The sequence below is a fragment of the Scyliorhinus torazame genome, chromosome 24, assembly GCF_047496885.1.
Source record: "Scyliorhinus torazame isolate Kashiwa2021f chromosome 24, sScyTor2.1, whole genome shotgun sequence".
NCBI classification, from domain to species: Eukaryota; Metazoa; Chordata; class Chondrichthyes; order Carcharhiniformes; family Scyliorhinidae; genus Scyliorhinus; species Scyliorhinus torazame.
The window spans coordinates 47,674,371-47,691,074 of record NC_092730.1 but is presented as its reverse complement, the minus strand read 5'-3'; the positions used below and the strand labels follow the sequence as shown (position 1 = coordinate 47,691,074).

General features: G+C 46.5%; 1 protein-coding gene and 1 long non-coding RNA gene across 2 annotated transcripts; both read left to right on the top strand.

The window, feature by feature from the left end:
- The first annotated feature begins 1,985 nt into the window (after positions 1 to 1,985).
- Positions 1,986 to 12,157, top strand: LOC140400049 (uncharacterized). The gene is made up of 2 exons (XR_011938005.1): positions 1,986 to 2,069; positions 10,002 to 12,157. It is a non-coding gene; the product is annotated as an uncharacterized lncRNA (long non-coding RNA).
- A 62-nt stretch (positions 12,158 to 12,219) lies between these two features.
- LOC140400046 (histone H2B-like) lies at positions 12,220 to 12,672 on the top strand. The gene has a single exon (XM_072489530.1). The coding sequence runs from the start codon at positions 12,286 to 12,288 to the stop codon at positions 12,670 to 12,672; it is 387 nt and encodes a 128-aa protein (XP_072345631.1). The 5' UTR covers positions 12,220 to 12,285.
- The last annotated feature ends 4,032 nt before the right edge of the window (positions 12,673 to 16,704 follow it).

Genomic DNA, 16,704 nt, shown 5'->3' with positions numbered 1-16,704 from the left:
GTTAGATGGATTGGCGATGCTGAATTACCGCTTTGTATCCAAGGGTGTGTAGATTACGTAGGGATACAGATTTATGGTGGTCGGGTGGGGAGTGGTTCTAGGTGGGCTGCTCTTTCTGAGTGTCGGTGCAGACTCGATGGGCCAGATTGCCTCCTTCTGCACTGTGGTAATTCTATGGTTCAGTGGAAAATGAAGTAAATCAGTGGAAAGGTAGTTTGCAGAAAGTGTGAGTTTGAGGGGCTGAGTGACAGTGTAATAACAAACAAGCTGCAGGCAATGACTGCAAATTGAATCTCTCATTGGGACAAACACACAGCTACAAAGGTGATTGGTTGAGCCTGAGGGCGCAGGGCCATTTGCAGCCACACACACAGTCCCCCAACAAGGGCTCTATCGGAGGTTTTGCTCCACATGTGATGACTATGAAATGGGGAATGTTCCCATTGATTCTCAATGCGGGATTGCTGCGGGGATGTGCGCATGCCCGGTGTAACCCCGCCCCTGCTAGTCGCGATGTGGAGATGCCGGCGTTGGACTGGGGTGAGCACAGTACGAAGTCTTACAACACCAGGTTAAAGTCCAACAGGTTTGTTTCGATGTCACTAGCTTTCGGAGCGCTGCTCCTTCCTCAGGTGAATGAAGAGGTATGTTCCAGAAACATATATATAGACAGATTCAAAGATGCCAGACAATGCTTCGAATGCGAGCATTAGCAGGTGATTAAATCTTTACAGATCCAGAGATGGGGTAACCCCAGGTTAAGGAGGTGTGAATTGTGTCAAGCCAGGACTGTTGGTAGGATTTTGCAGGCCAGGTGGTGGGGGATGAATGTAATACCTGGGATTCATGTCGCATTACATTCATCCCCAAACATCTGGCCTGCGAAATCCTACCAACTGTCCTGGTTTGAGACAATTCACACCTCCTTAACCTGGGGTTACCCCATCTCTGGATCTGTAAAGATTTAATCACCTGCTAATGGTCACATTCGAAGCATTGTCTGGCATCTTTGAATCTGTCTCTATATATATTTCTGGAACATACCTCTTCATTCACCTGAAGAAGGAGCAGTGCTCTGAAAGCTAGTGACATCGAAACAAACCTGTTGGACTTTAACCTGGTGTTGTCAGACTTCTTACTGTGCTCACCCCAGTCCAACGCCGGCATCTCCACATCATTCTGAGATTGGGAGCGCATGCGCAGCCCCTCCCCCACACTCTCCATTTGGTCAGTGAGTGGAATCGCTTTGTTGAAACTGAGTTAAATGTCAATGTCAGGGCCCAGGTCAGCGAGGAAACAGCGTTCTCATTGCAGCAGCACATCCATTTGGGAGTGTGAGCAAAGAGGCTCAGAGATCATTACTGACTCGGGGGGAGTTCAGGGAGAATCGGGGGCTGTTTGCAAGAGGCTTAGCGGAGCACGATCTTGTTCCGGGACTTGGAGTGAGCAGGGGGAAGGGAGAGCTCTTTCTGGGCCTGGCTTATTTGTCTGATTCTGGGTTAGGATTTGGAGAGTATTTTCTTTCTTTTACTGATTGGGGGCAGCAAGGTAGCATAGTGGTTAGCACGGCTGCTTCGCTGCTCTATGGTACCAGGTTCAATTTCCAGGCTTGTGTTGCTATCTGCGGAGTCTGCACGCTCTCCCCGTATCTGCGTGGGTTTCCTCCGGGTGCTCCGGTTTCCTCCCACAGTCCTAAGATGTGCAGGTTAGGTGGATTGGCCCGAATAAATTGCACTTAGAGTCCAAAAAGGTTAGGTGGGGTTACTGGGTTAGGGTGGAGGCATGGGTTTCTGGGTGAGGGTGGAGGCATGGATTTCTGGGTTAGGGTGGAGGCGTGAGATGCTCTTTACAAAGATGGACCCGATGGACCGAATGGCCTCCTTCTGCACTGTAAATTCTGTGATTATCAGTTGAAAGAATAGATTGATTTATCTTTGGCCTCATTTGACCCTGATTTACAAGAGATATGCTTTCTTCCCCCTAGTTCAACAGATGAAGAAATGAGTTCCAAGAACAAGATGATGATTCCTCAGCAAAATGTATGTGTCGCCGTCTCCTTCTAACTGACAGTAAGTACAATATTAATCCAACATTGCAGAGACACAGACACAACATCATCTCCACCGTCACAGAGAAAAGAAGCAGTCAGACTCACATTGACCTCAAGTCCCGGATAAACACACTCGCACGACTGTCACACACACTTACACTCTCTCTCACACACAGATGTTCCCTCTCACACACACTCACAGACTCTCTCTCACACACACTCAGTCACTCTCACTCACACACATACCAGTCACTGAGCAGTAAGCAGTTAAATAAGTTTTATATATCACAGATACATAGTGAGGGTAAAACTCACAAACACCTGTAAGTGTAAATTATGTGTTATATATCACAAATACATAGTGAGGGTAAAACTCACACACACACCTGTAAGAGGAAAATATGTGTTATATATCACAGATACATAGTAAGGGTAAAACACACACACACCTGTAAGAGTAAAATATGTGTTATATATCACAGATACATAGTGAGGGTAAAACACACACACACCTGTAAGAGTAAAATATGTGTTATATATCACAGATACATAGTGAGGGTAAAACACACACACACCTGTAAGAGTTAAATAAGTTTTATATATCACAGATACATAGTGAGGGTAAAACTCACACACACCTGCAATAGTAAAATATGTGTTATATATAACAGATACATAGTGAGGGTAAAACACACACACACCAGTAAGAGTAAATTATGTGTTATGTATCACAAATACATAGTGAGGGTAAAACACACACACACCTGTAAGAGTAAAATATGTGTTATATATCACAGATACATAGTGAGGGTAAAACTCGCACACACTGTAAGAGTAAAATATGTGTTATATATCACAGATACATAGTGAGGGTAAAACTCACACACACACCTGTAAGAGTAAAATCTGTGTTATATATCACAGATACATAGTGAGGGTAAAACACACACACACACCTGTAAGAGTAAAATATGTGTTATATATCACAGATACATAGTGAGGGTAAAACACACACACCTGTAAGAGTAAAATATGTGTTATATATCACAGATACATAGTGAGGGTAAAACACACACACACACCTGTAAGAGTAAAATATGTGTTATATATCACATACATAGTGAGGGTAAAACACACACACACCTGTAAGAGTAAAATATGTGTTATATATCACAGATACATAGTGAGGGTAAAACTCACACACACACCTGTAAGAGTAAAATCTGTGTTATATATCACAGATACATAGTGAGGGTAAAACACACACACACACCTGTAAGAGTAAAATATGTGTTATATATCACAGATACATAGTGAGGGTAAAACACACACACCTGTAAGAGTAAAATATGTGTTATATATCACAGATACATAGTGAGGGTAAAACACACACCTGTAAGAGTAAAATATGTGTTATATATCACAGATACATAGTGAGGGTAAAACTCGCACACACTGTAAGAGTAAAATATGTGTTATATATCACAGATACATAGTGAGGGTAAAACTCACACACACACCTGTAAGTAAAATCTGTGTTATATATCACAGATACATAGTGAGGGTAAAACACACACACACACCTGTAAGAGTAAAATATGTGTTATATATCACAGATACATAGTGAGGGTAAAACACACACACCTGTAAGAGTAAAATATGTGTTATATATCACAGATACATAGTGAGGGTAAAACACACACACACACCTGTAAGAGTAAAATATGTGTTATATATCACATACATAGTGAGGGTAAAACACACACACACCTGTAAGAGTAAAATATGTGTTATATATCACAGATACATAGTGAGGGTAAAACACACACACAGACCTGTAAGAGTAAAATATGTGTTATATATCACAGATACATAGTGAGGGTAAAACACACACCTGTAAGAGTAAAATATGTTTTATATATCACAGATACATAGTGAGGGTAAAACACACACACACCTGTAAGTGTAAAATATGTGACTGAACAGGTAGACAAGGGTAGAGCAGTTGATGTGGTGTATATGGATTTCAGCAAACGTTTGATAAGGTTCCCCACGGTAGGCTATTGCAAAAAATACGGAGGCTGGGGATTGAGGGTGATTTAGAGATGTGGATCAGAAATTGGCTAGCTGAAAGAAGACAGAGGGTGGTGGTTGATGGGAAATGTTCAGAATGGAGTACAGTAACAAGTGGAGTACCACAAGGATCTGTTCTGGGGCCGTTGCTGTTTGTCATTTTTATCAATGACCTAGAGGAAGGCGCAGAAGGGTGGGTGAGTAAATTTGCAGACGATACTAAAGTCGGTGGTGTTGTCGATAGTGTGGAAGGATGTAGCAGGTTCCAGAGGGATATAGATAAGCTGCAGAGCTGGGCTGAGAGGTGGCAAATGGAGTTTAATGTAGAGAAGTGTGAGGTGATTCACTTTGGAAGGAATAACAGGAATGCGGAATATTTGGCTAATGGTAAAGTTCTTGAAAGTGTGGATGAGCAGAGGGATCTAGGTGTCCATGTACATAGATCCCTGAAAGTTGCCACCCAGGTTGATAGGGTTGTGAAGAAGGCCTATGGAGTGTTGGCCTTTATTGGTAGAGGGATTGAGTTCCGGAGTCGGGAGGTCATGTTGCAGCTGTACAGAACTCTGGTACAGCCGCATTTGGAGTATTGCGTACAGTTCTGGTCACCGCATTATAGGAAGGACGTGGAGGCTTTGGAGCGGGTGCAGAGGAGATTTACCAGGATGTTGCCTGGTATGGAGGGAAAATCTTATGAGGAAAGGCTGATGGACTTGAGGTTGTTTTCGTTGGAGAGAAGAAGGTTAAGAGGAGACTTAATAGAGGCATACAAAATGATCAGGGGGTTGGATAGGGTGGACAGTGAGAGCCTTCTCCCGCGGATGGATATGGCTGGCACGAGGGGACATAACTTTAAACTGAGGGGTAATAGATATAGGACAGAGGTCAGAGGTAAGTTCTTTACGCAAAGAGTCGTGAGGCCGTGGAATGCCCTACCTGCTACAGTAGTGAACTCGCCAACATTGAGGGCATTTAAAAGTTTATTGGATAAACATATGGATGATAATGGCATAGTGTAGGTTAGATGGCTTTTGTTTCAGTGCAACATCGTGGGCCGAAGGGCCTGTACTGCGCTGTATTGTTCTATGTTCTATGTGTTATATATCACAGATACATAGTGAGGGTAAAATACACACACACCTGTAAGAGTAAAATATGTGTTATATATCACAGATACATAGTGAGGGTAAAACTCACATTCTCTCACTTACACACTCTCACTCACCAGTACCTGAGCAGTAAGCAGTAAAAGCTGTTATACATCACAGAGAGACAGCGACAATAAATACACACACACTCCCAAACACACTGTCTCACTCACACACACACTCCCAAACACACTGTCTCACTCACACACACTGTCTCACTCACACACACACTCCCAAACACACTGTCTCACTCACACACACACTCCCAAACACACTGTCTCACTCACATACACACTCCCAAACACACTGTCTCACTCACACACACACTCCCAAACACACTGTCTCACTCACACACACACTCCCAAACACACTGTCTCACTCACACACACACTCCCAAACACACTGTCTCACTCACACACACACTCCCAAACACACTGGCTCACACCCAAACACACTCCCAAACACTGTCTCACTCACACACACACTCCCAAACACACTGGCTCACTCCCACACACACTCCCAAACACACTGTCTCACTCACAAACACACTCCCAAACACACTGTCTCACTCACACACACACTCCCAAACACTGTCTCACTCACACACACACTCCCAAACACACTGGCTCACTCCCACACACACTCCCAAACACACTGCCTCACTCCCAAACACACTGTCTCACTCACACACACACTCCCAAACACACTGTCTCACTCACACACACACTCCCAAACACTGTCTCACTCACAAACACACTCCCAAACACACTGTCTCACTCACATACACACTCCCAAACACACTGGCTCACTCACACACACACTCCCAAACACACTGGCTCACTCCCACACACACTCCCAAACACACTGTCTCACTCCCAAACACACTCCCAAACACACTGTCTCACTCACACACACACTCCCAAACACACTGTCTCACTCACACACACACTGCCAAACTCACTGTCTCACTCACACACACACTCCCAAACACACTGTCTCACTCATACACACACTCCCAAACACACTGTCTCACTCACATACACACTCCCAAACACACTGGCTCACTCACACACACATTCCCAAACACACTGGCTCACTCCCACACACACTCCCAAACACACTGTCTCACTCACAAACACACTCCCAAACACACTGTCTCACTCACACACACACTCCCAAACACACTGTCTCACTCATACACACACTCCCAAACACACTGTCTCACTCACATACACACTCCCAAACACACTGGCTCACTCACACACACACTCCCAAACACACTGGCTCACTCCCACACACACTCCCAAACACACTGTCTCACTCACACACACACTGTCTCACTCACACACACACTCCCAAACACACTGTCTCACCCCAAAAACACTGTCTCACTCCCAAACACACTGTCTCACTCACAAACACACTCCCAAACACACTGTCTCACTCACACACACACTCCCAAACACACTGTCTCACTCATACATACACTGTCTCACTCATACACACACTGTCTCACTCATACACACACTGTCTCACTCACACACACACTGTCTCACTCACACACACACTCCCAAACACACTGTCTCACCCCAAAAACACTGTCTCACTCCCAAACACACTCCCAAACACACTGTCTCACTCACAAACACACTCCCAAACACACTGTCTCACTCACACACACACACACACTCCCAAACACACTGTCTCACTCACACACACACTCCCAAACACACTGTCTCACTCACACACACACTCCCAAACACACTGTCTCACTCACACACACACTCCCAAACACACTGGCTCACTCCCACACACACTCCCAAACACACTGTCTCACTCACAAACACACTCCCAAACACACTGTCTCACTCACACACACACTCCCAAACACAGTCTCACTCACACACACACTGTCTCACTCCCAAACACACTCCCAAACACACTGTCTCACTCACACACACACTCCCAAACACACTGTCTCACTCACACACACACTCCCAAACACACTGTCTCACTCACACACACTCCCAAACACACTGTCTCACTCACACACACACTCCCAAACACACTGCCTCACTCACACACACACTCCCAAACACACTGCCTCACTCACACACACACTCCCAAACACACTGTCTCACTCACACACACACTCCCAAACACACTGTCTCACTCACACACACACTGTCTCACTCACACACCCACACAGCAGTAAGCAGTAAAATATTCATTATATATCACAGAGAGACAGTGAGGTTAACACATACACACAGATGTGACTCTATCTTATAATAATCTTTATTGTCACAAGTAGGCTTACATTAACACTGCAATGAAGTTTCTGTGAAAAGCCCCAAGTCGCCACATTCTGGCACCTGTTTAGGTACAGGGAGGGAGAATTCAGAATGTCCAAATTACCTAACAGCTCGTCTTTCGGGACAATCGACCTATGAGTGTGTGTAGTAACCTCTGTGATAGTAACCACTATCTCTCTGTGATATATATTGAATATTCTACTGCTTATTGCTCAGTTACTGGTGTGTGAGAGATAGTGTGAGTGTGTTTACCCTCACTGTCTCTGTGCTATATAACTCGTATTTCACTCTCTCTCACACATTCTCTCTCACACACACTCATACACTCTCTCATTCACACACACACACCAGTAACTGAGTGGTAAATTATGCTTTATCTTTCACAGAGGGACAATGAGAGACAGTGTGACACACACTCACTATTTCTCTGGCAAACACTAACTCTCACACACACTCACACACACTCACTCTCTCACACTCCTAGTCCCTCTCTCTCAGACTGCCTCACACATGGACACACCAGTCACTGAGCAGTAAGCAGTTCAATATGTGTTATATATCGCAGAGGGACAGTGAGGGTAAACCACACTCTCGCCACTCTCACACTTAAGTAACTGAGCAGTAAGCAGTAAAATATATTATATATGATAGCCAGACAGTGAGGATAAACACACTCGCACACCAGTAACTGAGCAGTAAAATATGTGTGAAATATCACAGAGACAATGAAGGTAAAACACACACGCACTCACGCAGACTATTTCTCACACTCGTACACTCTTGCAGACATAGTGACACATTCCCTCGCACACACTTCCTCACACACACTCACACTCTCATATTTTCATACTCTGATATTCACACACTCTTTGACACAACAGTAACTGAGCAGTACACAGTAAAATATGCATCATATATCACAGAGACCATGATGGTAAAACACACTCTCTCTCTCTCACACACACACACCCCAGTAACAGAGCAGCAAGAGTAAAATATGTGTTACATATCAAAGAGTGACAATGTAAAATACAGAGGCTCACTCGCTCACACACGCACTCTCTCACACACCCACTCTCTCTCTCACAAACGCACTCTCACACACACCCACTCTCTCTCTCTCTCACACACCAACTCTCTCACTCACACACACATCCACCCACTCTCTCTCACACACACCCACTCTCTCACACACCCACTCTCTCTCACACACACCCACTCTCTCTCACACACACCCACACTCTCTCACACACACACACACTCTCTCACACACACCCACTCTCTCTTGCACACATGCACTCTCACACACACCCACTCTCTCACAAACACACTCACACACACATCCACTCTCTCTCACACACACACACTCTCTCTCACACACACCCACACTCTCTCACACACACCCACTCTCTCTCATACGCACCCACTCTCTCTCACACGCACCCACTCTCTCTCACACGCACCCACTCTCTCACACACCAACTCTCTCTCACACACCCACTCTCTCTCTCTCTCACACACCCATTCTCTTTCACACGCACCCACTCTCTCTCACACACAGACACCCACTCTCTCTCTCACAGACCCACTCTCTCTCACACACACCCACTCTCTCTCACACACACCCACTCTCTCTCACACACACACTCTCTCTCACACACAACCACTCTCTCTCGCACACACCCACTCTCTCTCGCACACACCCACTCTCTCTCGCACACACCCACTCTCTCTCACACACACCCACTCTCTCTCACACACCCACTCTCTTTCACACGCACCCACTCTCTCTCACACACACCCACTCTCTCTCACACACACACTCTCTCTCACACACAACCACTCTCGCACACACCCACTCTCTCTCACACACACCCACTCTCTCTCTCTCACACACACACCCACTCTCTCTCTCACAGAGCCACTCTCTCTCACACCCACCCACTCTCTCTCACACACACACACACTCTCTCTCTCACACACACACTCTCTCTCACACACACACACTCTCTCTCACACACACACACACTCTCTCTCACACACAACCACTCTCTCTCACACACACCCACTCTCTCTCACACACACCCACCATTTCCACTCGCCTTTAATGTGACAGGTGAGCCTGCTTGGTCCCCACGATCTCACTTGCTTTGTTATTCAATGTTACATTTCTGATAATGACTCCAGCTGATGATTTAAGATCTCACTGCATCCGTTGAAAAAAATACAGAGGTTTGTCCTGGAACTCGCCCTGCTTACTCTTCAAATGTCTTTGACATTTTGAGGGTTTTAAACTTTCACTTGCCAGTAATTCCCGACATGTAACACCCATGAAATTTGACTCCTGATTGCAGTGGCACAATTTATAAACCCACCCCTCAAATACTCATCATTGTGCTGCTTTGTTCCTGTTTTCAGCTTCTTCATGGGTTGTTCACCAGAGACCCTGGAGTTCACTCCAGCACTGCTGGCAGCTGCAAAATGGAGGAATCTCACTCGCGCCCAGAACACGTGATGTCAGCGTAAGTGGCGTGGGACCTGCTCGCTGGCGCCGCCTCCGGTGGGAGGAGTCCAGAATTTGCTGAACAAAACTGGCCCGGGACAACGCACTGACATCAGCAGGAGCCAGTCCAACTTGCTGGGCTCCAGGCCTGCGCACTGCTTGATAAGAGACGCATGCGCGGAATGGCCGACAATCTCAAACGTCCATCATGGTTGGCATTTGTAAACACTAGTCGTGACCATTGGCCATTCCTTCCGCGATCTGGATAACTACCACCCTCCTGAAACCTTCCTGAGATCCACCCACAGGTCACGACCCTGAGCTTGAAAACCCCGGGCCTATGATATCCTTGTCTCTATTCGCCGAGGCACAGAGTTTAAGAAAAGGCAGGTTATGCTGGAACTGTATAAAACATTGGTTAGGCCTTAGCTAGAGTAATACTCACACTCACACTGTATCAGAGAGTGAGTAAATCCCACACACACACTGTATCAGAGAGTGAGTAAATCCCACACTCACACACTGTATCAGAGAGTGAGTAAATCCCACACTCACACACTGTATCAGAGAGTGAGTAAATCCCACACTCACACTGTATCAGAGAGTGAGTAAATCCCACACTCTCACACTGTATCAGAGTGAGTAAATCCCACACTCACGCACTGTATCAGAGTGTGAGTAAATCCCGCACACACTGTATCTGAGAGTGAGTAAATCCCACACACACACTGTATCAGAGAGTGAGTAAATCCCACACTCGCACACTGTATCAGAGTGAATAAATCCCACACTCACACATTATATCAGACAGTGAGTAAATCCCATACTCACACTGTATCAGAGAGTGAGTAAATCCCACACTGTATCAGAGAGTGAGTAGATCCCACACTCACACACTGTATCAGAGAGTGAGTAAATCCAACACACACACTGTATCAGAGAGTGAGTAAATCCCACACTCACACACTGTATCAGAGAGTGAGTAAATCCAACACACACTGCATCAGAGAGTGAGTAAATCCCACACTCACACAGTGTATCAGAGAGTGAGTAAATCCCACACTGTATCAGAGAGTGATAAATCCCACACTCACACACTGTATCAGAGAGTGAGTAAATCCAACACACACTGTATCAGAGAGTGAGTAAATCCCACACACATACTGTATCAGAGAGTGAGTAAATCCAACACACACTGTATCAGAGAGTGAGTAAATCCCACACTCTCACACTGTATCAGAGAGTGAGTAAATCCCACACTCACACACTGTATCAGAGAGTGAGTAAATCCAACGCACACTGTATCAGAGAGTGAGTAAATCCCACACTCTCACACTGTATCAGAGAGTGAGTAAATTCCACACTCACACACTGTATCAGAGAGTGAGTAAATCCCACACTCACACTGTATCAGAGAGTGAGTAAATCCCACACTCACACACTGTATCAGAGAGTGAGTAAATCCCACACACACACACTGTATCAGAGAGTGCGTAAATCCCACACTCACACACTGTATCAGAGAGTGCGTAAATCCCACTCTCACACACTGTATCAGAGAGTGAGTAAATCCCACACTCACACACTGTATCGGAGAGTGAGTAAATCCCACACTCACACACTGTATCAGAGAGTGAGTAAATCCCACACACACACACTGTATCAGAGAGTGAGTAAATCCCACACTCACACACTGTATCAGAGTGAGTAAATCCCACACTCACACTGTATCAGAGAGTGAGTAAATCCCACACTCTCACACTGTATCAGAGAGTGTGTATATCCCACACTGTATCAGAGAGTGAGTAAATCCCACTCACATTTAAAAGGCACTCACAGTTCCTGAAGGAATCCCACAGTCTCTCTGTGCTGAAGGGTCCCTCTCACCGACAGCCAGGTGACTTTTCCCGGTGGATCTTTACACACTGACAAACTGGGACTGGAGACATTCTTTCTGAAATGTATTTCCTGTTTGTAATATGATTGTAATTTGAGGTTTATGATTGGTGCAAAATCCTAATTCTGATTGGTCTGTTTTTTTATCCAGTCAAATAAACAGAATATAACTGGCTGTCCTCATTCTTACAATGTCCAATCACAATCATTCCTTTCCCCATTCCTCATTAGCATAGATGTGAGGCTCTGTCTATTTAATCAGCGCTCGGAAGAGGTTTGCTTTATTTCTGGGTGAAATTGACGATGGCTGACGAGAAGAAACCAACATCGAAACCAGCTTCCAAGAAGGGAGCCAAGAAAGTCATTAAGAAACCGGCAGTAAAGGGCGGCAAGAAGCGGCGAAGGTCGAGGAAGGAGAGTTACTCCATCTACATCTACAAAGTGATGAAGCAGGTTCACCCCGACACCGGCATCTCCTCCAAGGCCATGAGCATCATGAACTCCTTCGTCAACGATATTTTCGAGCGCATCGCGGGTGAGGCTTCCCGCCTGGCCCATTACAACAAGCGCAGCACCATCAGCTCCCGGGAGATCCAGACCGCCGTGCGCCTGCTGCTGCCCGGGGAACTGGCCAAGCACGCCGTGTCGGAAGGGACAAAGGCGGTGACCAAGTACACCAGCTCCAAGTAAAACTGTTCTCAAACTCATCAAAAACCAACGGCTCTTTTAAGAGCCACCCACAATTTCTGGAAAGCTGCCAAACCATCGTTTTTAAATTATTATTAGACTATGAATCGCCAAATCGGTTCAAATAGGGTTTCACTGGAACATAACATCCTGGGTGATGTCCAGTTATCGCCCGGTCGATCTTCGTGCCTTGAAAATAAGTCTCCTCATTTAGTGACTGCTCGGTGTCCCTGTGTCTTTGGTTTCTGACTTGGTCATATTCGGTCCCTGTCGCTAGATTTGGAGAGACAATAGAACTCCAAAACCTCCCTTTCAATTTGTGTTCAGGTTTCCAAAAACCTCCCTTTCTCTTTCAGGCTTCCTCAATAATCGATCAGTTTATTGAGAGCACACCAGTGTTGTGGGAAAAGTCCATTTCAATACTGACACGAGCTCCAAATTGCTCACTCCACTTTTAACACTGAAGTAGTCTACAATATGGAATTTTTAAAATAAGGTTTGTAGTTGGCTGTGAATTAGACATTCTGTCTGCGGCTGAGAGCGTTTTAAACAGCAGCCAGATTAAACTCGATTGGACTCCAGATTGTAAAAATCTGTGGACAGTTTCGGATTAAATGCCCCTTTTATAAATCCGAAACTTTTCCACAGATTCTCCCAGACATGCTGAGTTTATCCAGCATTTCTCTTCAATTCACATTTGCAGCATCCACATTTACTCCACTTTTAACACTGAGGAAGCGGGAGCAGTCTACAATGGGAACAAATGTTATAGTTTGCAGATGGCTATAAAATAGACACTGCCGACGGCTGAAAGCGTTTTAAACAGCAGCCGGATTAAACCTGTGGAGACAGTTAACGTTTCGGATCTAAACGTCCCTTCTACAGATCTTAAACGTTTCTCTCCACAGATTCTCCCAGATATGCTGAGTTTATCCAGCATTTTCTCATTAATTCACATTTGCGGCATCCGCATTATTTTGCTTTAATTTATTTTGGGTTTGTTCTGTTAGAGAGAAAACCCGAAATCAGAAACTGACAGATAAAGGGAAACTAGACTCGGGAAAGAGAGAAAATCCAATAATCTTATACTCAAAACTCAAATGATTTATTCACATGTTTTACGGTCCCTGTTCAATTTATCTCTTTTATCTTTTCGCGCTCTTTTAAGCTTTGAAATAAATATTCGGTTGGAATCTGAACATTTGGCGCCCAAACTTTCCGCCCTCAGCACCGTGGAGTCTCCTGATTGGTGCTTCAAACAGACATCTGATTGGTCAGTTTGTGCCAGGCTGCACAATGTTGTTCAGATAACCAATCAGCAATGTGTGCACCGCCATTCCTCCTGAAGCTATAAGAGAAGTGAATGTGGGCGGGTTTCCTCATTCTGTGTGAAAGTGTTTGTGAGATTGTGACAATGTCTGGAAGAGGAAAGACCGGCGGTAAAGCTCGGGCCAAGGCCAAGTCTCGCTCCTCCCGGGCTGGACTGCAGTTCCCGGTGGGCCGTGTTCACAGGCACCTGAGAAAGGGCAACTATGCCCAGCGTGTGGGGGCCGGAGCTCCGGTCTATCTGGCTGCTGTGCTCGAGTATCTGACCGCTGAAATCCTCGAGCTGGCCGGCAACGCGGCCCGGGACAACAAGAAGACCCGCATCATCCCCAGGCACCTGCAGCTGGCCGTCCGCAACGACGAGGAGCTCAACAAGCTGCTGGGAGGGGTGACCATCGCTCAGGGCGGGGTGCTGCCTAATATCCAGGCCGTGCTGCTGCCCAAGAAAAGCAGCGCTGGCGCCGGCAAGAAGTGAAGCGACCATTCTTTAATCTAATAACCCAAAGGCTCTTTTCAGAGCCACTCACTTTATCTGAAAAAGTGTGACCTGTTCTCGATCCGCTTAGTGCCGTGTTTGTGAGAATTTCCCAGAGGCTTCCGGCTGGAATGAGCTTCCCCTGTATTGTTGGTATTTACCGGGGGACGGCAGTGTTTAGCCGGCAGGCTTTCCTAAACAGACCATTTATGGGCCATTGCCAATGCGGGGTTTCAGAATTCATTCCCGCTCTCATTACAATGTCAGTGCGGTTACAGGTCTGACTTCGGAGAAAGCTTTTGTGATGCAGATTCATGTCGTTCGTGTGAAAAGAGAGATCAACGAGAGGAAATATTGGTTTATTTTGCCTCCTTACTCGTAAACCAGCTCGGTACATTATGCTGCTGCCATTCTCAGGTCAGTGCTCTCAATGTGAGGATTTGGGCGGCTCTGAAAAGAGCCTTTGGGTTTTGTTAAATTGTCAAATGGATTTTCTCAGCCGCCGAATCCATAGAGAGTGCGGCCCTGGCGTTTGAGAGCGTAAACCACATCCATGGCGGTGACGGTCTTGCGCTTGGCGTGTTCAGTGTAGGTGACGGCGTCCCTGATCACATTCTCCAGGAAAACCTTCAGCACCCCGCGAGTCTCCTCATAGATCAAACCCGAGATGCGCTTGACGCCGCCACGGCGAGCCAGGCGTCGGATTGCTGGTTTGGTGATGCCCTGGATGTTATCACGAAGCACTTTGCGGTGCCGCTTTGCTCCGCCTTTGCCCAGTCCTTTGCCTCCTTTCCCTCTGCCAGACATGATGCTTGTTCAGTCAAATCGCTGCCGAATGAGAGACGAGCTGCTGCTCTTTCCTTTATTATACAGCCCGCCCCGACCTGGCTGAGAGAGAGAGAGGCGGGGAGCAGACTGAGTGACAGACAGAGCAGTGAAATGTCTTTGATCATCCAGCTCCTCCTCCTGCCTGCTCCAACCCACATTTTATATTCCAAACATAAGTGAAAAGAGCGCGCTGAACAACACGTACAACTGCAACATGATAGGCTGCACAGTGGTCAGCACTGCTGCCTCACAGCGCCAGGGACCCTGGTTCACTCTGACCCTAACATTCTGTGTCTGTGTGGGTTTCCTCCCACAGTCAAAGATACGCAGGTTCGGTGGATTTGCCATGCTAAATTAGCCCTTTGTGTCTCCGTGTGTGTGTTAGGTGGAGTTGCGAGGGAGTGGGCCTGGGTAGGTTTGCTCTTTCAGAGAGTCGCTGTGGACTCGATGGACTGAATGGCCTCCTGCACTGTCGTAATTATATGGGAAGGATCTCGGTGTTGCTGGACGTGGCGCAGGTCTGGCCCATTCCCCAGTCCTGCGCGCAGCAGTCACCCGAGCCACCATCAAGTTCATCTGGAGATCACAGGGACCCATATACAAACAGAAGGGACAGCATGTACAAATCTCTGGATAATGGAGGGAGAAACATACACAAGGCCGTCCTCCCCCTGATGTCCACCTTTGTGTGTGGCTACATCAAGCTGTGCGTGGATCCCCAGTACACAAACACCAAGTGTCACTACGTACTGAGGTTCTACCTGTCCCCGGTGTTACGAACGATGGGTCTGGCCTCATTGCCGCAGGATGCTCTGGTAGTTGGACCATATCGTAACACCTGTCCCTCATGGAAACATTTGTTCAGGAAAACACCTTTGACCACAAGGCGATCAAGCAGTGGTCTGCACGTAATGTCCTCGAGGCCCTTCGGGAAAAAGAGATGGTGGATCATGTCAGATGGTTCCCCTGAGCGGACTCTCAGAGGCATCTGGCAGATCATCTCATCACCAGAACTTTCAAACAAGCACCAAGCCCCAGCTTGGCTGGTGGTGAGCAGGACTCTCCCGGCAGATCCTTCCTGCACTCCCGAAGTCTCAACGCCGTCACACGCTGCCCTCGAAGTGGCTGGGGGGGAGGGGGGCGCGAAACGGTCACTCGCCTCCATGTGGAATGTGCCTTTCCAAATGAGGTCTGGAGAGTGAAAGTTCATGGATGATACCAAGGTTGGTGGGAGTGGCAGAGAGTGTTGAGGATTGTCAGAGGATACAGCAGGACATACATAGGATGGAGACTTGGGCAGAGAAATGGCAAATGGAGTTTAATCTGGACAAACGGGAGGTAATGCATTTTGGTAGGTTTAACATAGAGGGGAAATATACCGTAAATGGCAAAATTCTTAGGAATAC